Here is a 25837-nt window from a genome sequence, read left to right as displayed (position 1 = left end):
ATGGCAACAAAAAAGAATTCCCTTATCAAACTTAGCAGAAGTGGCTTGATTTGGTTCTCAGCAGGGGAATTTGACAGAGTATTTCTCCAAAGATACACAGTAAAAGTACTTCAATGTATTTTAAGTAGTAGGCTAACTAATACAAAGTCAAGCAGTATCAATTTCATTAAGAACTAATGGTAACATTATAGTTTTAACATTCATCAAAGATAGCAGAAAAACATGCATTATGTGTAGGCTACTAAGGAGAGGACTTTGACAGAGGATTACTCACAACGTACACAGTAAAAGTACTTTCTTTCTGGTAGAAGTCAAACTAGAACCGAGTCCAACAGTGTCAGTTTCCTTAAGAACTTGTGGTAACAAATATTTGTTTAACTCGTCAAATATAGGAGGAATAATGAAGAGCAGCTGATTTGAAAAAACAAACTCGAGAGGCGGCTGAGTGACCGCAGTGCAGAACCGCTGCATAGTTTAAATCTCCTAACAATGTTGTCCATTTTAGACAGAGGCTTATTATATTTACAGCCCTTAATAACATCCATTTTCTGGGCTCAATATGTGTCTTGGCCGTTTTCGTTGTGATCGCTAAATTCCCCTTGTTTATAATAATCACCGTTCCAGATACTGTAGTGATTCAAGTGTGATTTTAGCAAACGAGTGCTTTTGTTTTGAAATCACTTCCGTGAGTTTCGCTCCAATGACCTTTTGACCATTTAGTAAGGTAAAAAGCAAAAAGCAAAAAGGCCTCTCAGACGCTCTTCCGTTTACATGTTTAATAAAGAAAAACAATTGGACGGTAGATACACGGATTTTAATACATACATAATTTTACTAAATTAATTTTTTTATTGCTTTATTTTTGGTGGAGTACTTATAGTTTTTGTATTATAATAGTACTTCTTCCACCTGATAAAACCCTCAGCTTTCTGCACGTGTTTATTCGCTGGCTTCTGTCGCCATCTAGTGGAGAACAGGCGAACAACACGTGTACTACAAGTGCTCCCTGATTGGCTTAAATTGCGATGTGCTGCTGTCTGATTGGCTGGTAATATTTCAACCGTCTAAAATCCGTCTTCCGTGTAGAAACAAACACATCTTAATGTTTCCCTCGTATCATTACAGTCTAAATACATAATATAAATAAGATATTGTTCGTTATTAAAATATTTGTGTCGATTTATGTATTATTTTAGAATACATAAAGGGTAAATACATTCTCTCTGTTTAGGAAGTGAGGCAAAAAGCCGTCAGTCCTCCGGAGGATAATAGAGGACGGACCGAGTCAGTTTATGGAGTTTCGAAGGATCAGTTTGTTGTGAGAGTTTTTATCCGAGGCTGTTTTGGGCAACATGGGAAACTTTGGAGTATTTGTGAGAGCAGCTGCGGTTCTCCTGGCGTTCCAGCTGTTTGAGGTTCTGTGTGATATAACGGACGGGAACACGGAACATCTGAAGAGAGAACATTCATTAATGAAGCCTTACCAAGGTAAAACTGTTAGCCTGTTAGCATGTTAGCTCCTATGGGCTCTGGCACTGTCATTCAGAAACAAATACCACTTTTTAATGAAGTTATTACACATTCAGAATACTTTATTGTCCGTTAAATGTACCTGTAATGGACGTTTGTCCTCGGCACAGGCAACTCAGAATCACAGTACCTTTGGCTTTATTCGTCCCTCAAAGGGGCCAAAGATAGCTTAACATAGATAAGCTACACATTTAATTACACTGTTTACTAAATAAACATCTTAACCAGAGGTGGGAGGAGTACTGAGATACCAGATATTGTACTTGAGTAAAAGTAGAAGTACTCAGATCTGGTATTTGAGTAAAAGTAGAAGCACTCAGATCTTGTACTTGAGTAAAAGTAGAAGCACTCAGATCTTGTCCTTCAGTAAAAGTAGAAGTACCAGAGTGTAGGAATACTCTGTTACAGTAAAAGTCCTGCATTCAAAATGTTCCTCAAGTGAAAGTAGAAAAGTATTCTCATCAAAATATAGTGAAAGACAGTAAAAGTAGTCATTGTGCAGATTGGTCCATTTCAGAATAATATATATGATATGTTTTATAATGATTGATCATGAAAGTGTTCTCAAAGCTGCTAAAGGTGCAGCTAGTTTGAATGACTTTGTATAATGCAGGGTAGCTGGTGGATTTACTCCAGGTGGAACTAAAGTCTGATTTAACACTTGATTAGATTTCACATCATTCATCCACATATGAGAAGTAACTAAAGGGATTAAATACATTTAGTTGAGTAGAAGTACACCATGTACCTCTGAACTGTAGAGGAGTAGAAGTGTGTATATATATATATATATATATATATATATATATATATATATACAGTGTTTCCCCTAGGATGGAGTCATAGCAGCGGTGCTAAGGCATGTGGGCCCAGCATAATGTGAGCGTGGAGCACGTGGAATTTTTTTAGTGTGTGCGCATGCGAAGTGCGCTCCGCCAATTTGTTTCTATATGTCAGCACAAGAAAGGCTCTTGAGGCCTAGTACCAGGGCCGGTGTTACAGTATAAGTTGAGTCATGACAACTGGCGACATTCTATTATTTTCGTCATAGGAATCCGGGGCGTGTACATTGAGGACCCATTGTTTACTTACCAGGAAAGAAACATCGTTTGTCGTTTACGTTCATCTTTTGCTATATCTGCCTTCCTAAGATCACTTTGCTGCACATTCAGTACTCGTATGTGAGGTTGTGGGTGAGAGTCCGATATCGTGACGCTTACAGGGAGGTATCGAACATTACAAAGTAGGTGACTGTGTGGATGCCTGTTCAAAACATTGCAAACTTCAATAAATCATTTAAATTATATATTTGTGTCCGACTTTCATTTGTTCATCGTTCTTAATGTGATGTATAGTAGCTTTGATAGCTGTCCATACCTTCAGACAGCCTAAAAGTAAAACACAAGTTGTTTATTCACAGCCCGAACGCTCATCGAGATGACTGGATCAGTCATGACAACTTGTGATCAGCTCTGATTAAATTGTGATATCAATTCTGTAGCTAACCTCCAGGGAGCACGTTTATTTTATGAAATACCTGTATCCCTCTCATCACAACAAGACTCTACACTGTGCAGGAAAAACAATGACATACATGAAAATAACCTTGATGCATGGGAATTAAACACACAAACTATCTTCCGTGGCTATACTGATATGTCACAGTAACGGTAAACCACAGAAAAGTAAGTCCAGCGGGGCACAAGTTGAATACATATAATACGGTAGTTCTATTATGCCTTTAAGCCTATACGTTTAACGTTTATTTCATAAAATAAACGTGCTCCCTGGAGGTTAGCTACAGAATTGATATCACAATTTAATCAGAGCTGATCACAAGTTGTCATGACTGATCCAGTCATCTCGATGAGCGTTCGGGCTGTGAATAAACAACTTGTGTTTTACTTTTAGGCTGTCTGAAGGTATGGACAGCTATCAAAGCTACTATACATCACATTAAGAACGATGAACAAATGAAAGTCGGACACAAATATATAATTTAAATGATTTATTGAAGTTTGCAATGTTTTGAACAGGCATCCACACAGTCACCTACTTTGTAATGTTCGATACCTCCCTGTAAGCGTCACGATATCGGCCTCTGCCCCACAACCTCACATACGAGTACTGAATGTGCATCAAAGTGATCCTATGGAGGCAGATATAGCAAAAGATGAACGTAAACGACAAACGATGTTTCTTTCCTGGTAAGTAAACAATGGGTCCTCAATGTACACGCCCCGGATTCCTATGACGAAAATAATAGAATGTCGCCAGTTGTCATGACTCAACTTATACTGTAACACCGGTTCTAGACAATTTGCTGCCCTAGGTGAGATTTTAGGCGACATTTTATATGTAAAGAATAAATGAAAAATCTCTACAAAAGACAAATACACTGCAAAAACAGAAACTTATTGACAGGTAATAGACGTCAAAATGGCTTCAAATGTATTCAGTATTGTATGAACATGTTTGAATTGGGGGGTGGACATCACATCCTCTAGGGATGTCTCAAGATTTAGCAAAAATACACCTTTATTGAACATACAGTAACACAAATACTACAAATCCACCTAACAAACAATCAAAAATGAAAAAGGGTCGCCACTTATTATTATTTTAAGAAAAGAAAAAAAAGTTTAAAAAATGAAAAAATCTTTTTTTTTTTTTTTTTTTGGTACCTGGCTGGCTCTCCCTAGCAGCGGCGCTCATATTTCAGCAGCGGCGCTGAGCCGCCACTATTTGTATATAGGGGAAACACTGATATATATATATATATATATATATATATATATATATATATATATATATATATATATATAACCTGAAAGACTGCTTTTCAGCCCCTTCATTCTTCACAGCACTGCTCGACCTGTTCAGCTTCATTTCTTAGAGGAAACATTAGGATAAAGCGACACTTAACGTCAGTCACCTCTTGCTGTGAGACATCAGGCTTTGGACCAAACACTCAAAGTTACCGAGACAACAAAATGCAGTTTAACAGTTTAACAAAGTGCACAAAGAGCTTCAGAGGAACGTCCTCTTAGTCTGACTCTTCGAATACTCTGTGAATAACTGAGCAATACTTTATCTGTCTCCGATCAAACTGCTTTAAACATGCCACACTAAATTACGTTACGTCTTGTTATCCACCTGGATCTGTACTCTTTTCAATTGTCATTTGTGTTTTTCTATCTTTTAAAAGCTATTTCTTGCCTCGATGTGTTTGCTGTAATAATTCAAATGTCCCCCTAAATGTAATACATCTAAGACCTACAACTGAGAGTAAGGAGTAAGGCAAGGCAACGTTTCAACACAAGGCTTTTCAAAGTGCTTTACAATACATTGAAAGCATTCAGATGTAGTGCAGCAGAAATACATTATAACATGACATTAACAATCATTAAAAAGAGAGAACAACATAACTATTACAGGGCTAAACACATGTTACAGAGCAGCGGGAGGTGTGACTAGTTATGTGATTTTATATAATATGCTAGAAGCTTTAGGTCATTTTCTAAAAGAGATGCCGGCTGTCTTTGTTTTAGAAGAAAGCCCTTAATGAAAGATAAGCTACAGATGATGTGTAGTTGAGGAGCCACGTGTTCACACATTTGGATTTCAGGTGCATTGAGCACACTTTAGTGGTGCACTCTTATCTCTCGATCAGACCGCGAGCTGCAGGCGGCTGCAACCGTTCGAGAGGAGCAGGCGTGCAGCTGAGGGAATATATACAGATAGATGAACCATCTGTAATTGTATTTATAATCTGCAGAGGTAAGTCAGCACGCCTTCAGGAGGTGTTTGTTCAGGGCGTGTGCAGATGAAGGAACACAGATCAGCTTCCTGTCCGTGAACTCTTCAGCAGAACATGCTTACTGATGAGGAAACACTACACACTCACTTAAATACAGCTAAACGTGCGCATGATATCATTCAAAAGAGCTCCAAGACACAGTTAGATTTGAGACAAAGCCACGTTAACCAGCTTATTTAACGTAGATCCATTACTAACGTGTAGTTATATTCATTTATAATCTGTTTTATTGTCTGTTGAATTGTATGGAACAAGCTGTAATACTCTGCACTGAACACGAATTCCACCAACCTGGCTGTGTGGTCATTAAAGATTCTAATCTAATCTACAGAACTATTTAAAACAGCCGGTAACTACACATGTGACTCTGATAACCTGATGTTTGAATGGCAATAACTCATCTGTAAAACAAGCGATACTCACCCTGGCGTTAGGGCTGCTCGATTATGGCAAAAATCATAATCTCGATTATTTGGGTCAATAATTGTAATTGCGATTATTCATTGACTTTGAAAACATCCATTTATTGGAGAAAAACAATGTGAACAGTTGATTACCCTGAACTCTAAGTATAATTCAACAGAAAAACCAACAAAAAAGTAATAAAAAAAGAATCGTTTTATTTCGATTACGTTGTTTTCGTAATCGTTGCAGGCCATAATCGTAATCGCGATTTAAATTACGATTAATTGAGCAGCCCTACCTGGCGCTATATCCCCTAACATACTCTTAGAATATCAAATGGACTGCTGACACACGTTGACTCAGAACAAAATCACCGTAATGTAAGTTTAAAAACAACAATCATGTTCCTACAGACACTTTATTCATACCCTTTAAAAGTTTTTTAAAAAATGGTAAATGGACTGTACTTATATAGCGCGTTATCCAGTCTTTACGACCCCTCAAAGCACTTTACATGCTACATGTCATTCACACAGAGCAGTGCACCTTACTCTAGGACCTAACATTCACACAGAGCAGTGCACCTTACTCTAGGACCTAACATTCACACAGAGCAGTGCACCTTACTCTAGGACCTAACATTCACACAGCGTTGGCCATCGGGAGCAACTCGGGGTTAAGTATCTTGCCCAAGGTACATTGACATGTTGGCTGCATGGGCAGGGATCGAACTCACAACTAGGGCTGCACGATTTTGGGAAAAAATCTAATTGCGATTTTTCTGACAAATATTGCGATTCGATTTGCGATGTTTGTTTTTATGCGACCCAACGGAAGTTTATTGTAAAATTCCCGCTAGGAAGGTCCAACATGCTCCCGTCTCTAGCACCCCCGCAGCCTGAGCTACGAGTGAAAGAACTAAACTTACATGAAACTCCCGTTGGGTTGCTTTAAAGTCAAGCTTCAGTTTAAAGTGGACCTGTTATGCTATATTGGAAAAATACCTACAAAACATGTCTGTGAAGTTTTTTTTTCAAAATCCCAAACAGATCACCCATTGTAGCCACGCCTCATACTACTCATACCCCTCTTTTGCAGCCCTGTTAGAGAAACGCAGATTTTGGGTCCTTAGCTTTAAAAAAAAAAAAAAAGAGGAGGCGGAGCTAATGCCTGATCAGAATTCTACCGGAGATAAAGTTAAATTCTGCTGTGATAAAACGCAATGCTGTTCTAAACCACATCAAGGATTATTTCTGAAACAGTATGGAGCTCAAATGCTTTTTCTCTTGCGTGTTTATCACAAGGTGAGTTCCTTTTTTTATTTCCTGCTTTTTAAACACATGTGCTCTCCAGTACATGTTAGCTCTGAGTGTTAGCGATGCTAATGTAAACAAAGACGAGATTACGTCCAAAACACGTCAGGCATTGTTTCTGATAGCAACTTTCTGTGGGTCCGCTGCCGATTTGACGTCATATCAGCAGCAAATCTGTATCCGCTTGTTGTACACCCGTTTTTAAAAGATTTGGGTACGGAGGAAAAGAGAGGGTTTTATTTTCTGATGCTGCGTGAGTTCCCCGACGCACCGGGGACACATCTTTATGTATAAAAAACATCACAAAGTGCATTTTGCATAATAGGTCCCCTTTAAGATTCACCCTGTAATAGAAACATGTGATGGAGCCTTACTAACCTGACTCAGACGGTTTGTTTCACCAAACCATCTAGGAGAGCTCCATTGGAAGCCATTTGGAAAGGGCAGGCACTTTCAAAAATACTTGGTTGGTGATTGGATCAATCTGTATATCACCTTCTATCATGGGCCACTTCTGATTGGTTAACAATGGCTGGTACATGTGGAGCACAGCACTTCTTATTGGTGTGGATGACTGACTCACAAGAACAAAACAAATTTATTTATTTTAAATCGCAGGCTTTGCAATTTCATAATCGCATAATTTAAAATCGCGATTTCGATTTAAAATCAATTAATCGTTCAGCCCTACTCACAACCTTCTGGGTGAAAGACGACCGCACTCCCCCGCAGCCACTGTTCTACTCTCTGAGGCAGTGTCTCCTTAATCTTTATATTTAGAGAGTGAGCAATGACGATGGTGTCTAAACGTATTTCAGTGTGTAGTGCTTTCCTTCAGACACGTCTCAGCCATGGGCGTAGGAAGCATCCTCAATGTGGGTGGGACAATTTGACGGGGGGTGTGGGCAGGGGCTGGACCTCACCTCCTCTAGGGGGGTCCGGGGGCATGCTCCTAATGTTGAAGTTAAAAGCATCAATCTGGTGCACTTTGAGAGCAACATTAGAGATCTCTGGATACATCTCTCAACACAAAGCAGAACTGTAAACAGACTTACTTTTTCTTTATGATATTTTACCAATCACTCCCCTATCGGAAACACTTGTTTACTTGAGTGATGAGCAAACCGTTTGAGACCCTCTACTTAGACTAACGTGAACTATCTAAACCCTCAGAGTCCTTATGACACACAAAGACCCAGAATAACTTCTAATGCTGTACCCTATTCTTTTCGATGGCTTTATTGTTTGATCAAATGACGGATGAACAGATCGCCACTGGGCTTACAACTAAAGACACAGCCACGCAGAGAACGCAGCATGTGCACGGCTGGTGTTTACAAAAACAATACAATAAGCTAAATGTTCCAGAGAATGTTGACTGCAGGTATGTGTTGTTGTTTACTTGTTGTGCTGCAAACCCCAGCATAATATTATATATACCTGAAAGACTGCTTTTCAGCCCCTTCATTCTTCACAGCACTGCTCGACCTGTTCAGCTTCATTTCTTAGAGGAAACATTAGGATGAAGCGACACTTAACGTCAGTCACCTCTTGCTGTGAGACATCAGGCTTTGGACCAAACACTCAAAGTTACCGAGACAACAAAATGCAGTTTAACAGTTTAACAAAGTGCACAAAGAGCTTCAGAGGAACGTCCTCTTAGTCTGACTCTTCGAATACTCTGTGAATAACTGAGCAATACTTTATCTGTCTGCGATCAAACTGCTTTAAACATGCTACACTAAATTACGTTACGTCTTGTTATCCACCTGGATGTGTACTCTTTTCAATTGTCATTTGTGTTTTTCTATCTTTTCAAAGCTATTTCTTGCCTCGATGTGTTTACTATAATAATTCAAATGTCCCCCTAAATGTAATACATCTAAGACCTACAACTGAGAGTAAGGAGTAAGGCAAGGCAACGTTTCAACACAAGGCTTTTCAAAGTGCTTTACAATACATTGAAAGCATTAAGATGTAGTGCAGCAGAAATACATTATAACTAGGGCCGGGACTCGATTAAAAAAAGTAATCTAATTAATTACATTTTTTGTAATCAATTAATCGCATTTTTAATCGCATATAAATATCTGACCTGAGAACAGTGAGAAGCAATTTTTTTCACATGGATTTTAGTATACCATTGAATAATGACTGAATACATAAGCTTAAGCAACAAAACATTGTTTATTTTTTTCAAGGTGGTCCTTAACCAAGACCAACAGAAAAGTGCAATTTTTGCCATAAAGTGTAGCAATAGCATATTTAGGAATATAGTACATTTCAGAGATTCAGGTAGCCTATAGGTAGGTAGACCTTCTGTAAACTATAACACTTTGTTTTTGAAGTAAAACACAATACTTTCAAGAACATTCAGAACATTGGAAACCCTGACTATTAGAAAACATCTCTGTGATGCTTCAGAGGCCAGAACAGACTTTGTTGATTTACCAACAGTTGATTTAAAAAATCTAATCAATTTCAGTCCAACTCTCTCAATAACCTTGGCCAAAACAATAAACAGTTCAACATAAAGTGCCAGTTGCACCAACAACGTAATAAATAGTTCAACATAAAGTGTACCATTTAAAATAAAATAAAAAAGTGCCAGTGATTGACCTCAATCCCTCCTATTCTTCCAATATCCTGATGAAAAATAAAATCTCTCTGTTGCATAGGCCACTGTTTGATCAACGCGAATTGGGTGTGGGTCCTTGTACTCCGAGTCGGGCTAACGTCCACGCTAGCTTCCACGCTAGCTGCTATATGTTTTGCATTGAGGTGATACTTGAGGCTTGATGTGCTGCGGTGATATGCAAATTCCTTTTTGCATAATTTGCAAACAACCGTGCTCTTATCGACGCTTCCATCCGTCAGTTTTTTAAAACAAAAGGTCCCATCCACGGGGCCAAGCAAAGCGGTCTCATCAGCTTCTTCGTTCATGTTTGACTATTGTTCACTGTGGTTTGTTGTTGTTTGAAGTCATGAACGTTAGTTGGTGCTCCAGTATAATCGGTACCCCTGAAACTCATCCAGTGAGAAACGTTCCGCGGTGCAAAAATAAGTGCGATTAAAATGCGTTAATTTTTGTGTAATTAATTAATCTTAATTAACGCATTAAAGTCCCGGCCCTAATTATAACATGACATTAACAATCATTAAAAAGAGAGAACAACATAACTATTACAGGGCTATATTATATATATAAGACATTAAACACAAAAACAATACAAATAGTGCAGATTATGTTCCAACCCATGTGCAAGTAGTGCAGGTGGAGTGAACTATATACATGTTGCACAGAATGTTGCCAGTAACAAGTAGTAAACAGTGTGTTGTTGTTGTTTACTTGTTATGCTCAGGAGTGGGAAACAGCCTCTCCAGTCAGTGGGACTTCTGGGGCAGCACGCTGGTGACGAGCTCGTACGTTCGCCTGACTTCAGACGAGAAGAGCAAGCAGGGCTCCATCTGGAACACTGTGGTGAGGACACGCTGCACACACACACGTCCAATCTGAACATACGGGCATGTATCCACAACACGTCCACACTCAGTCACTCAGAACACAAGAAGGGGCGGAAAATGAGTGGAAATACTTTGAAAATATCACTGAAAAGTGGTTAGCCCGCCCTTTTTTTACGTGCTTGGCTCAGATGTTTTCTTTCTTTGGTAGAAATGCTTTTAACATGAACCCTGTGCTGCACAATCAATTGATATACATGTTTTTGTCATGACAAGCTAAGCTGTCAGCATATGCAGGCTGCAGGGATGTCACCTGGACGCACACATATGAGACCATATGTACAAAAGAGAAACGTCTTAAAGTCCCAGGAACAGCCTCTGATTCGTCAACAGCCGACTTCATGGGATGCCTAATTAGATCTTTATCTAACTCCTAACATCTAAATCTACTTCTAACATGGATAAATGTTCATAAAACACAATCCATTGTTTGTTTATACGCTTCTTGAAATCCCGAGACAACATCGTTTTTCTAGAATAGATATCAAATCGCCTGAAAATGTTAAAAACAAGCAGCACCGTGTGTGGCGACCTCAGAGGGTTAACACGGGTCCTGGAAGGTCAGAGGAACCCGGAAATGGTGTATCACATGTCGACCAAAGTGTTCGTCATGTCAGAATAATTAAATTGAATATCACTATGGAAACGCGCTGATCCGATGAGATCCCCACATCTTCTTATATTGATGTTTCCTCTGTTTCTGGACAGGATTAAAAAAATTCAAAATAAAGTAACTGTCTCTCTCTCACTCTCTCTGTCTCTCTTTCTCTCCCTCTCTCTCTCTCTCCCCCCCCCCCCCCCCCCGTGCAGCCGTGCCACCTGAAGGACTGGGAGATGCACGTCCAGTTTAAGATCCACGGCTCGGGGAAGAAGAGTCTGCACGGAGACGGCATCGCCCTGTGGTACACCAAAGACAAACTGCACCCAGGTACACTCATCCTACCCACAATGCACCTGTCTCTCCTGCAGCTCCCCCCTTCACTTTGGTGTCTTTAAAAACCATGAGTACCATGGTACCATCTTTATGTTCCTCTTATATATATTTTTACTCTGTTTTATTTTAGAGTACAGTCCCATCCCTGATCTTAAGCTCCTGTCCTTTTCTTGAGATCTTCCAGAGATCATTATCATTACTCTGCTAGAACAATCTCTATTCTGACGTTCTCCTCAAAATTCTGACTTTTTTCTCAAAATCTCAAAATTCTGACTTTTTTTCTCAAAATCTCAAAATCCAGACTTTTTCCTCAAAATCTCAAAATCCTTACTTTTCCCCCAAAATCTCAAAATCCTGACTTTTTCAAAAAATTCTGGCCTTTTCTCAAAATTGTCTTTTCCTCAAACTTCTCTAAATATTCTGACTTTTTCTCAAAATTCTCTAAAAATTCTGAATTTTTCCCAAAACCCAATAAAATCTGACTTTCTCAAAATCTCAAAATTCTGACTTTTTTCTCAAAATCTCAAAATTCTGACTTTTTTTCTCAAAATCTCAAAATCCTTACTTTTTCCCCAAAATCTCAAAATCCTGACTTTTTCTCAAAATTCTGGCCTTTTCTCAAAATTGTCTTTTCCTCAAATTTCTCTAAATATTCTGACTTTTTCTCAAAATTGTCTAAAAATTCTGACTTTTTCCCAAAACCCAATAAAATCTGACTTTCTCAAAATCTAAAAATTCTGACCTTTTCAAAAAAAAATATGACTTTTTCAAAAAAAATCTAAAAAAGGCTATTTAAAAAAATTCTAAAAAAATCTTACTTTTTCTAAGAAATCCAAAAAAAAGAAATTCTAAAAAATATGACTCTTTCTAAAAAATATGACTTTTTTCGAATACTTAAAAATGTCAATAATCCTTGGTCCCCGGTTTGAGCTTGAATATCAGGATGTAAGATGGAGGAATAGAAAGCAGTATTCAATGTTTACTTCAGATTAGCTCCACGTCAGAAATGATCATGCTTGTCACATGTCTCTCTCCATAGAGGCTGAATCATCATGTTAATCACATAGCTATCATATGCCTCAAACAGTCCTGATGCTCTTCTAGGTCATCACACATCCTGTCATGTTCACAGCTACAGTTGGGATACCTTTGTTAGATGACATTCAGGATTTTCCCAACATCAGTGTTTTAGTTTCCATCCTGTTGGTGTGTGTGTCTCGCCTCACGTCTCGTCTCTGCTCCACCTTCAGGCCCTGTGTTTGGAAACCAAGATCAGTTTATTGGCCTGGCTATTGTTGTGGATACCTTCCGCAATGACCTCCATGGGATGGATGTAAGTGTGTGTGTGTGTGTGTGTGTGTGTAACCTGCTTGTCTCTTTGCAGGCCCTGTGTTTTCCAACAATGCTCAGTTCCACGGGCTGGCTGTGTTTGTAGATACTTACTCTAACGATGATGCCACAGATGTGAGTGTGTGCTCCGGTTCTCCGTCAGCATGCTTCATCCACTCTGAATGGGCATGTTGTTAGCATGTTAACATCGTAAGACACACAGAAAGACATATATACACTGAGAGAACCTAATATTGATCAATATGTGATGGTAGACTTGCAGGGATACTCAACTTGCTTTGCCCTGGGTTCACTTTTTACTAAATAAAAGCACTTTACAATCGTATGAATCAAATATGGAGGTCGACAGGTGCAGACGCGCTGCAGCTTCAGAAAGGATGCAGATATAAAAACCCAAAGGTTCCACATTGAAGAAACGTCTCCAGCAACTTGAGAACACATGCAGCATTTAGAGAACATTACGGGTGTACAACAAGCGGATACAGATTTGTTGCCGACATGACGTCAAATCGGCAGCGGACCCACAGAAAGTTGCTATCAGAAACAATGCCTTTGTGTTTTGGACGTACTCTCGTCTTTGTTTACATTAGCAAGCCTCGCTAACACTCAGAGCTAACGGCCTTTGAGATAAAAAGCTGTATTGGTCTATTTTGATCCTTTTTGTATGCATTATAGCACCTTGCTTCCAATTAAAGTACAACAATACTAGAGACAATGGTCAGGAGGCTGGAAGTTGAGTATCACTGGTTTGATGTGTATAAGTGGTGTATAAGTGGTTTTGTGAATGAAGCTACGCTCACACTGCAGAGGAGGAGACACATCCACTGCTTCATAGATCCACATGGGACTAAAAGAGGTGTTCTCCTCCTAGAGCTCCATTGAGTTCTTTGTAACCAAATGTTTCTCAGAGGGGCGTGGGGAGGGGCTCCTTATTTTCATCTAAAGTAACAGACATGGGCCGTTTCTCAATCTCGAGGACGCTTGCTTGGTAGCACATGTCTTCCGAGTCACTTCCTTCAGAAGCTAGGCAAGAATCCTTCCTGGCATTCGGAAAACGAAGAGTGGAACAGGCTACCAAGCGTGCAGGTGTGTGTCATATGAGAGGCCCCGCCTTACATTTTCCGCCACAGATTTGGGGAAATTGGTCCGTGCGCAAAGCATTGTGGGGATTTTAAGGACGCAAAGTCTACCCATGTGCAGCCTCGAAATTACCCCCAAACCAAGGACGCGGCCTCGGTGGAATTCCAAGTATGCTGGAGATTGGAACAGTCCTTCGGCGGCACTCGATGACGTAGCATCCTTGAAATATTGGCTTGGAAGCCAGTTTCCTCGAGATTGAGAAACGGCCAGAGAATCAGCACTTTGGAAACAGGGCTGAAACAGAGGGGATTATGGGTAATGCTGCAATGATCTGTTTGGTGTTTCAGCTAATCAGAGACAGGCTCTGGATATATCTGAGACCTGTGATATATTGATGAGAAACAGTATGATAGGGGACCTTTAATAATATGCACGTAGTCCCTGTTCAGACATGTGTATAGCTGCTCTCCTGTGTGTATCAGACATGTGTATAGCTGCTCTCCTGTGTGTATCAGACATGTGTATAGCTGCTCTCCTGTGTGTGTCAGACATGTGTATAGCTGCTCTCCTGTGTGTGTCAGACATGTGTATAGCTGCTCTCCTGTGTGTATCAGACATGTGTATAGCTGCTCTCCTGTGTGTATCAGACATGTGTATAGCTGCTCTCCTGTGTGTGTCAGACATGTGTATAGCTGCTCTCCTGTGTGTGTCAGACATGTGTATAGCTGCTCTCCTGTGTGTATCAGACATGTGTATAGCTGCTCTCCTGTGTGTGTGAGACATGTGTATAGCTGCTCTCCTGTGTGTGTATCAGACATGTGTATAGCTGCTCTCCTGTGTGTGTATCAGACATGTGTATAGCTGCTCTCCTGTGTGTATCAGACATGTGTATAGCTGCTCTCCTGTGTGTGTGTGAGACATGTGTATAGCTGCTCTCCTGTGTGTGTCAGACATGTGTATAGCTGCTCTCCTGTGTGTGTGTCAGACATGTGTACAGCTGCTCTCCTGTGTGTGTATCAGACATGTGTATAGCTGCTCTCCTGTGTGTGTGTCAGACATGTGTATAGCTGCTCTCCTGTGTGTATCAGACATGTGTACAGCTGCTCTCCTGTGTGTATCAGACATGTGTATAGCTGCTCTCCTGTGTGTATCAGACATGTGTATAGCTGCTCTCCTGTGTGTATCAGACATGTGTATAGCTGCTCTCCTGTGTGTATCAGACATGTGTATAGCTGCTCTCCTGTGTGTGTGTGTCAGACATGTGTATAGCTGCTCTCCTGTGTGTGTCAGACATGTGTATAGCTGCTCTCCTGTGTGTATCAGACATGTGTATAGCTGCTCTCCTGTGTGTGTGTCAGACATGTGTACAGCTGCTCTCCTGTGTGTATCAGACATGTGTATAGCTGCTCTCCTGTGTGTGTCAGACATGTGTACAGCTGCTCTCCTGTGTGTGTCAGACATGTGTATAGCTGCTCTCCTGTGTGTATCAGACATGTGTATAGCTGCTCTCCTGTGTGTATCAGACATGTGTATAGCTGCTCTCCTGTGTGTATCAGACATGTGTATAGCTGCTCTCCTGTGTGTGTCAGACATGTGTATAGCTGCTCTCCTGTGTGTGTGAGACATGTGTATAGCTGCTCTCCTGTGTGTATCAGACATGTGTATAGCTGCTCTCCTGTGTGTGTATCAGACATGTGTATAGCTGCTCTCCTGTGTGTGTATCAGACATGTGTATAGCTGCTCTCCTGTGTGTGTCAGACATGTGTATAGCTGCTCTCCTGTGTGTGTCAGACATGTGTATAGCTGCTCTCCTGTGTGTGTCAGACATGTGTATAGCTGCTCTCCTGTGTGTGTGTCAGACATGTGTACAGCTGCTCTCCTGTGTGTATCAGACATGTGTATAGCTGCTCTCCTGTGTGTGTGTCAGACATGTGTATAGCTGCTCTCCTGTGTGTACCAGACATGTGTATAGCTGCTCTCCTGTGTGTATCAGACATGTGTATAGCTGCTCTCCTGTGTGTGTGTGTCAGACATGGGTATAGCTGGTCTCCTGTGTGTATCAGACATGTGTATAGCTGCTCTCCTGTGTGTGCAGCGCTCCTTCCCCTTCATCTCTGCGATGGTGAACAACGGCTCTGTGAACTACGACCACGGGAAAGATGGCCGCGCCTCGGAGCTGGGGGGCTGCTCGGCTGAGATCAGAAACAAAGATCACGACACGTACCTCGCCATCAGATACTCCAAGGGGAGGCTCACCGTATGTACACACACGCACACGCACACACACACACACACGCACACGCACACGCACACGCACACACAACATACTTTTAAAGGGGTGCTAAACATCTTCACTTAGCTCAGTCTGTGGAACTTTTTTAATCCGTGCTAAAAACTCACCTCTTTGCACTGGCTTTTAATACTAGATACGTACACACACTATACACACACCACGTACACACACTACGTACACACACTATACACACACCATACACACACCACGTACACACACTACGATAACACACACACCACGTACACACACTACGCTAACACACACACCACGTGCACACACTACGTACACACACTACGCTAACACACACACCACGTACACACACTACGTACACACATTATACACACACCACGTACACACACCACGTACACACACTACGCTAACACACACACCACGTACACACACTACGTACACACACTACGCTAACACACACCACGTACACACACTACGCTAACTCACACACTACGTACTATGGCAAGCCATTTGAGTATTTATTCCATTTCCTTGATATCACACGGCAGCTGCCTACACTAGTTGGCTCTTTGATTTCACTTGTTAGATATATGGTGAGAGGGTCACTAGTTCTTCAAAAAGCTTACAAGTTGGGACTTTGGTGCTACTAGTGCTGCTCCTGGCGTCACTAGTAAGGCTTTTGTGCTAACTAGTCAGACATAAGTGCCACTAGTTGCTGAAAAAGAGCGACTAGTGTAATGTTTTATTTAACTAGTAAAGCAGAGTGCCAAACTAGTTTGACCATAAATCTAGTGTAGGCAGCTTCCGTGTGATATCAAGGATATGGAATAAATACTCAAATGGCTTGCCATACACTACACACACTACATACACACGCACACACTACATACACACGCACACACGACGTACACACACTACGTACACACACTACCAGGGGTTAAATTGGGCCGGGGCTGTCCGGGGCTCATCAGGATGGTGGTCGTGCGTGCGCGCAGACCCCCGACCCGTCTTGTAACACGGAGCCCGTTTCCTACACCATCAGGGCCGGTTCTAACCAATTTGCTGCCCTAGGCGGTATGATATCATGTTCGTTTATTCATAACAAACAAACAAACAAAAGGAACCAGCAACAGGTCCCTGACGCTGGCACGGGGCAAGTGCCCAGAGGAGACAGAGAGCGTCGTATCCGGACGGCCTCTTTCTTGCCAGGTGCAGCTCATCAAGGCTTAAGAAATGTTTGAACATTTAAAGTAAAATGCTTCAATCTGGTGCACTTTGAGCACACATTACTAGAGACCTGATCTAGGGGGTACAACTCTAAACACCCATATGAAAAAGATCGGTTCATTTTAATAATCAAATAAGTATATGAACATAACCGATAACCCACCATAGCCAAGAACAAATACATTTAAGTTATTTTATTTTTGTTATTCATTTATATCTTATTTTACCTTAACATTTATTTATTTATGCATATTTTTGTATCTCAAGTTTTAAACGATATTTGTGGTTTACTGTCCTATGAAATACATTGAAATGTTTTCAAACCTGTTTATCCCAATAATTATAAAGGAGTGCCTTGGAAATATTTGTTTACATAAATTGCATTTATCTCTCTCGCTCGCTCCCACGCCCACTTTAGCTGTGAGCTGCGGACGCCTGATAAGCCAACACCCCTCACTTTCATCTCTCACAGCGTCCATCGTACGGGGCAAATGAAAAGTGTAACCGGGGTGAAAAGGGTTTTACATTTACTGAATTATGAATGTTGTTACATCAAGGCTGAACATTAGGATGAGCGCAAACAGTCAAAAATGTTTTTTTCCCTCCCAGCGCAGCCCCGCCCCCCCCAGATCTGTCGCCTATGCCAAAAACCGGCCCTGTACACCATGCTAAATGTATGTCTGCATAAAGCTGAGTTATGATCGGTCACACAGAATTTGGTGATGATCAAATAATTTACAGTGAGATTTACTCTCATGCTTTTGGCCATACTCACGCAGCCCTATGAATGAATTGAGATTCCCACACAAATGTTCTTTAGCAAGTGTGCAGAGTAGTGGTGATTTAAAAAAGCAATTTGAAGCTTGGATGATTGTAAACCTTTTTTTATTAATAATTTAAGATGTAAATGAATTCCAGGTTATTTGTAGTACTTTCTATTTTGACATTTGGTGGCATCAATGTGTGCATTTGATACAGATAATGGAGCAGTTGCTTTAGGGCCACAGTGTAGGCCTATATAGGTCAAATAATGAGATCCTCGACCTCCGCCCCCCTCTCGCACCTCCACACAGAGCCCCCCCACATATCAAATCCCAACTTAACACCTGCACACTATATACTTTTAAAGTAGATAATGATTTAGTATTTGAAACAGGTGTGACGTTCCAGTCCATGAAACGATGTGTTTATAGTTGAAAGGCGTGCTAGAGAGTTTGGATGCACGATTAGACTGAATGCCATTGGGTGTCATGCCCAGTAAGCATGTTCAATATAATAATAATAATCCTAACAAATAAAGAAAATATATGAAGTTAAAACATAATGATGATGTCAGATTGAGTATATTATGATATGGCTTCATTAGAGCGTGCATCAAAATGTAGGAAATCATTTCTTCTTTGCAAAAAATGTCAATCAAATAATTGCTAAACATGAGAGTAAATATAAGCTCAAAAACACAACAAAACAAACATCGGGAATAAAAAAAGTTGTCAGCTAGTAAATATATTTAGTTGTTAGTTAGTCCCGTGTTATATTGCATCTCTAACCTCTCTCTCTCCTGCAGCTGATGATCGATGTGGAGGATAAGAACGAGTGGAGAGAGTGCATCGATATCGGAGGAGTGAGACTTCCCACCGGATATTTCTTCGGAGCGTCTGCAGCTACAGGAGATCTGTCAGGTGGGTCTGAGCGCCAGAGGTGGGAAGTAGTGGAGTACAAATACTTTGTTCCTGTACTTCAGTACATTTTTCTGGTATCAGAAATTTACTCCATTACACGACGACTTTTTACTTTCTACTTCTTACATGTTGAACACAAATACCTGTACTTTCTACTTCTTACATGTTGAACTCAAATACCTGTACTTTCTACTTCTTACATGTTGAACTCAAATACCTGTACTTTCTACTTCTTACATGTTGAACTCAAATACCTGTACTTTCTACTTCTTACATGTTGAACACAAATACCTGTACTTTCTACTTCTTACATGTTGAACACAAATACCTGTACTTTCTACTTCTTACATGTTGAACTCAAATACCTGTACTTTCTACTTCTTACATGTTGAACTCAAATACCTGTACTTTCTACTTCTTACATGTTGAACTCAAATACCTGTACTTTCTACTTCTTACATGTTGAACACAAATACCTGAACTTTCTACTTCTTACATGTTGAACACAAATACCTGTACTTTCTACTTCTTACATGTTGAACCCAAATACCTGTACTTTCTACTTCTTACATGTTGAACACAAATACCTGTACTTTCTACTTCTCACATGATGAACACAAATACCTGTACTTTCTACTTCTTACATGTTGAACTCAAATACCTGTACTTTCTACTTCTTACATGTTGAACACAAATACCTGTACTTTCTACTTCTTACATGTTGAACACAAATACCTGTACTTTCTACTTCTCACATGTTGAACCCAAATACCTGTACTTTCTACTTCTCACATGTTGAACCCAAATACCTGTACTTTCTACTTCTCACATGATGAACACAAATACCTGTACTTTCTACTTCTTACATGTTGAACACAAATACCTGTACTTTCTACTTCTTACATGTTGAACACAAATACCTGTACTTTCTACTTCTTACATGTTGAACTCAAATACCTGTACTTTCTACTTCTTACATTTTGAACCTAAATACCTGTACTTTCTACTTCTTACATGTTGAACACAAATACCTGTACTTTCTACTTCTCACATGTTGAACACAAATACCTGTACTTTCTACTTCTTACATGTTGAACTCAAATACCTGTACTTTCTACTTCTTACATGTTGAACTCAAATACCTGTACTTTCTACTTCTTACATGTTGAACTCAAATACCTGTACTTTCTACTTCTTACATGTTGAACACAAATACCTGTACTTTCTACTTCTTACATGTTGAACTCAAATACCTGTACTTTCTACTTCTTACATGTTGAACTCAAATACCTGTACTTTCTACTTCTTACATGTTGAACACAAATACCTGTACTTTCTACTTCTTAGATGTTGAACTCAAATACCTGTACTTTCTACTTCTTACATTTTGAACACAAATACCTGTACTTTCTACTTCTTAGATGTTGAACCCAGATACCTGTACTTTCTACTTCTTACATGTTGAACTCAAATACCTGTACTTTCTACTTCTTACATGTTGAACACAAATACCTGTACTTTCTACTTCTTAGATGTTGAACTCAAATACCTGTACTTTCTACTTCTCTCATTTTCCAAACAGGCTGGTTCCTTTAGTCTGAATGTGTGTTTGGTGGCGTGATCATTATTATTTAGAGTCATTGCGTGCCTATTGATTTGAACACGATCCGTGTATCCATCATTTCCTGGTCTTCTCTTAAGAAGAGGGACCAATGGAAACGTTGTCATGTTGCCGTTGGTCACCATGGAAACATTCATTAGCTAACAATGACATTATTGTTCTATTAATATAAAGGGAGGTCAGGTACTCTTTAAAACAGCTGCTAGTTATGGGTACTTTTTACTGAAGTACATTTCAAAGCCTCTTTACTTTTACTTGAGTAAAGAAGATTAGTCAGTACTTCTACTTTTACCAGAGTATTTTTAAACACGAGTATCTGTACTTCTACTTGAGTAAAGGATGTGTGTACTTTTGACATCTCTGCTGAGCGGGACATCTGTCCTTTTAATAAACAACCAAAACTAAAAGTCATAAAGCCCATTAGGAACTTTTTAAATATAAGTTCACTGTGGAGGAAATTCTTAAGAGAAACTGATAAATGATTAATGTACAAAGTTTTTCTTGTGTTATATTTAATAAAGTAATTAAGAAAGTCAATATAAAGTGAAGTGGATCTGAAATGCAGGAACAGAGCAGCTTCACCCTCAGAGGAGAGAGAAGTTCTGCTCACAGTCTCTCTGTATGTTCATGAGAGGAAACAGCTGCTCCTCCATCCCATCATCAAACCATTAACCCCCTCGTCCTTTTTGCAAATCCACCTTTTACTTCCTTTACCTCCTGAATTGTAAACCTTAACATCTGCCTCTGTTCAACACACACAAGACTAACAATACACTTTCACAGAGTAAAAGGCAATCAGAGTATAAGACTATGTTTTAAATGATTATATGATCATTTGACACGGCACTGTTTAAACATTATTCTACAGAGTCTGGGGATGTATTGATTCGGTAATAGTTTGAACTCCTGTTTTATTTTCCAGATAACCATGACATCATCTCTATGAAGATGTACCAGCTGATGGTGGAACACACACCTGAAGAAGAGAATGAGGACTGGACCAAAATAGAGCCGAGCGTCAGCCTCCTGAAGTCCCCCAAAGGTAGAGAAAAGTACTCTTTAAAGTAGAGACGCTACATACTGATATCCACCTGAACATCGGCAGGAGAGGACTCTTTAAAGTAGAGACACTACATACTGATATACACCTGAACATCAGCAGGAGAGGACTCTTTAAAGTAGAGACACTACCTACTGATATACACCTGAACATCAGCAGGAGAGGACTCTTTAAAGTAGAGACACTACATACTGATAAACACCTGAACATCAGCAGGAGAGGACTCTTTAAAGTAGAGACACTACCTACTGATATACACCTGAACATCAGCAGGAGAGGACTCTTTAAAGTAGAGACACTACATACTGATAAACACCTGAACATCAGCAGGAGAGGACTCTTTAAAGTAGAGACACTACATACTGATATACACCTGAACATCAGCAGGAGAGGACTCTTTAAAGTAGAGACACTACATACTGATATACACCTGAACATCAGCAGGAGAGGACTCTTTAAAGTAGAGACACTACATACTGATATACACATGAACATCAGCAGGAGAGGACTCTTTAAAGTAGAGACACTACATACTGATATACACCTGAACATCAGCAGGAGAGGACTCTTTAAAGTAGAGACACTACATACTGATATACACCTGAACATCAGCAGGAGAGGACTCTTTAAAGTAGAGACACTACATACTGATATACACCTGAACATCAGCAGGAGAGGACTCTTTAAAGTAGAGACACTACATACTGATATACACCTGAACGTCAGCAGGAGAGGACTCTTTAAAGTAGAGACAGTACTTACTGATATACACCTGAACATCAGCAGGAGAGGACTCTTTAAAGTAGAGACACTACATACTGATATACACCTGAACATCAGCAGGAGAGGACTCTTTAAAGTAGAGACACCACATACTGATATACACCTGAACATCAGCAGGAGAGGACTCTTTAAAGTAGAGACACTACATACTGATATATACCTGAACATCAGCAGGAGAGGACTCTTTAAAGTAGAGACACTACATACTGATATACACCTGAACATCAGCAGGAGAGGACTCTTTAAAGTAGAGACACTTCATACTGATATACACCTGAACATCAGCAGGAGAGGACTCTTTAAAGTAGAGACACTACATACTGACATACACCTGAACATCAGCAGGATTGGACTCTTTAAAGTAGAGACACTACATACTGATATACACCTGAACATCAGCAGGAGAGGACTCTTTAAAGTAGAGACACTACATACTGATATACACCTGAACATCAGCAGGAGAGGACTCTTTAAAGTAGAGACACTACATACTGATATACACCTGAACATCATCAGGAGAGGACTCTTTAAAGTAGAGACACTACATACTGATATACACCTGAACATCAGCAGGAGAGGACTCTTTAAAGTAGAGACACTACATACTGATTTCTGTGTGTTTTAAAGCCCTTACTTTGATCCTCACAGATAACATTGACGATCCCACTGGAAATTTCCGTGGTACACCCCTCACTGGGTGGAAAGTGTTTCTCCTTCTTCTCTGCGCTCTGCTGGGAATCGTAGTCTGCGCCGTGGTGGGAGCGGTGGTTTTCCAGAAGAGACAGGAGAGGAACAAGAGGTTTTACTGAGGAGAGAAACAGCGTCCTGTTCGATGTGGAATGAACTGTTTCCAGACCGCAGATTGAGCACAGTCAATGTGAATGATTTTCTAAAGATTGTACAAATGTTTATGTCCTCGAAGCTCTGTGGGGACGTTCTGTTGTTGCTAAGGAGGTGTTGAGGCCGTGATCAATGCTGTTTCAGTTTCTTACGCCACAAATCTGGTCTTCTTCGTCTTCCAGGCGGTTTTAACGGATTATTTATTCGGGGGGGGAAAAAAAGGCTCCACATGCAGGAAACACAGTATAGAGTAAACACGTGAATGATCCACTTTCCCCCGTGGTTCCTCTATCAATGGAGTTTGATTTTCTGCTTGTTCACCCGGCTATCATGCTTCTGATCATCACTGATAACCCCTTACACACAGACCACTAAGGCGTCACCTGAGCACAGTGTAATGGGTCAATTAGCATCTTAGTTAATCATTTAGTCCAGAAAATATCAAATAATTTCACCGAAAACGTGTTCAAATTCGCTCAGAATGCAATTTCTCTGTCTTGCTGACAACGACAATATCATTTTGTATCTAAAATGTAAGAAACTGGAATTAGATTGTTATTATAATGTTTGCTTTATTAACAACTTAATCGTATTATATGTTTTCGATGCAGTTACTGATCAATCTATCGGCTTAAAAACACTCTCAATCGTTACAATTCCATAGACTCTCGTACGGAATGAGAAACCCCAGCAGATACAAAGCAAATATACATCATGTGAAAAGTCATTTGCTGATGTTTAGTCATGAACTGAAATCATAAATCCACCTGGATCTGAGGGGCTTACAGCTCTGATAAACCCTTAAAACTACACTTCATGATTAGTTGTACAAATAAACATCAGACTCCAGATAGAAAGAGAGTTCAAAGCTTTACACGCGGGCAGAACGTCGTCATAGAGAGCGGCACATCTGCATGAACCTGATCATGTTATCCGTACGGTGTTATGACTCAAACGGTGACAATTAGCCTCATGCTACTATATTCATTATACTCTAGCTATCAGCAGAGTGGACTCAGAAATGTCGAGTACCCTAAATGTTGTTAGAAATGTATAATAGTGTCTCCAGCTCATAGAAACTGTTCGATGCTAACCTGCATATGTTGGGCAATTAGCACAATTGGCTTACGTTGCATTGGTTTGGAGTGTTTTGTTCTGTTTTTTGAGGTATATTGAGGATGTTGAATCAATTTCTGACATTTTTAGGATCAGAAATGGCAGTTTTGGGTCGCCTAACACTTTAAAATCGACCTAAAATGCATCAAAATCAGCCCCTGGAGTACAAATATAACCACTTTCTGGTTAAATTTGAAATTTGCTGATCCTGGAAATGTCAGAAATGGTTTCAACATCCTCAACTAGCGTATTGGCATACGTTGCATTACTTAGCATTGATTTGGACAGTTTTGGAGTTATTTTTGAGGATGCTGAATACATTTCTGACTATTTTAGGGTCATAAATGGCACTTTTTAGCCCCTGCAGTACAAATATGACCACTTTCTGGTTAAAACTGACATTCTTGATCCTGGAACTGTCAGAAATGGACTCTACATCTTCGTTTACCTCCATAAACACTCCAAACCGGTCCAAATCACCAAGAAGCGTTTTAACTGTATGCAAAATAACCCAATTTATGCTAATTGCCCAACATCTCTGAGCTGGAGACCTGTACTATACAAATATATAAAACGTTGGTGTACTCACAACATGAACTCTTTGATCTGCAAACAGACCAATAATCTGCTGTTTTGTGAAATCCTTCCTTAGAACCGCATCAGTTAAATCTGACTCCTACGCATTTGATCTTCTTATTCGTTCCCCTCGCAGCGTTGGTTAAGCACGATTTTCTCCAGAATATGCCTTTTGTTATTTTTCTACGCGTTTGTTTCCAGCTGTTTTAAAAATGCCTGAATAAAAAAAAAAATGGTTTAATTAATATTAGAAATCAATGACAGGAGTTGCTGAATCCTGAAGTCCATGAATGCATCGCTGTTTGTTTACTTGTTGATTCCTTCCGGCTTCTTATTCTTCGTGTTGCTTTTTGTAGAATATTTTACAGAAACTGGTAGAATTTAAGGGTTTGTAGACACGGGCTGAAATACACATTTTCTGTTTTTTAAACTTGGGTTATCTCTTCTCCTGTGTTCTTGAATCTGTTCTGTGTTTGTGTCACATCAGACGTTTCTATTGTTGTGACTGGACTTGAAATCGCTCCTCTCAGCAGAAATAATTCATTAAATGAAAAAAAAACAGTTGTAATTTTTTTATGTTTTACCATTCTCTAGAAGTAGCAGACTTTGTGTTAAAGTATCACATCACGGTCCTTTTTACTGTATTATTATAGTCTGATGCTAATAATCTGTTTATTAGTTAAAAAGCAGGACTTTTACTTGTATTATTTATATT

At 39.9% G+C, this 25837-nt stretch overlaps 1 protein-coding gene across 2 annotated transcripts; it reads left to right on the top strand.

The window, feature by feature from the left end:
• The first annotated feature begins 1268 nt into the window (after nt 1-1268).
• On the top strand, nt 1269-25097 carry lman2 (lectin, mannose-binding 2). Of its 2 annotated transcripts, none has more exons than XM_079668891.1 (8): nt 1269-1488; nt 10431-10549; nt 11401-11518; nt 12909-12988; nt 16050-16211; nt 19012-19126; nt 21670-21789; nt 23239-25097. In XM_079668891.1, exons 1-8 carry the CDS (start codon nt 1353-1355, stop codon nt 23397-23399), a joined length of 1011 nt encoding a protein of 336 aa, XP_079525017.1. In that variant the 5' UTR covers nt 1269-1352; the 3' UTR covers nt 23400-25097. The 2 variants fall into 2 exon arrangements, with proteins under 2 accessions (XP_079525017.1, XP_079525016.1); XM_079668890.1 differs by lacking the exon at nt 12909-12988 and adding an exon at nt 12775-12857 and having other exon boundaries at nt 1272-1488.
• The last annotated feature ends 740 nt before the right edge of the window (nt 25098-25837 follow it).

This window comes from Notothenia rossii (genome assembly GCF_949606895.1).
Source record: "Notothenia rossii genome assembly, chromosome: 3".
NCBI lineage: Eukaryota > Metazoa > Chordata > Actinopteri > Perciformes > Nototheniidae > Notothenia > Notothenia rossii.
Note: the sequence above shows the minus strand (reverse complement) of the source record. Positions and strands in the feature narration are given on the sequence as shown.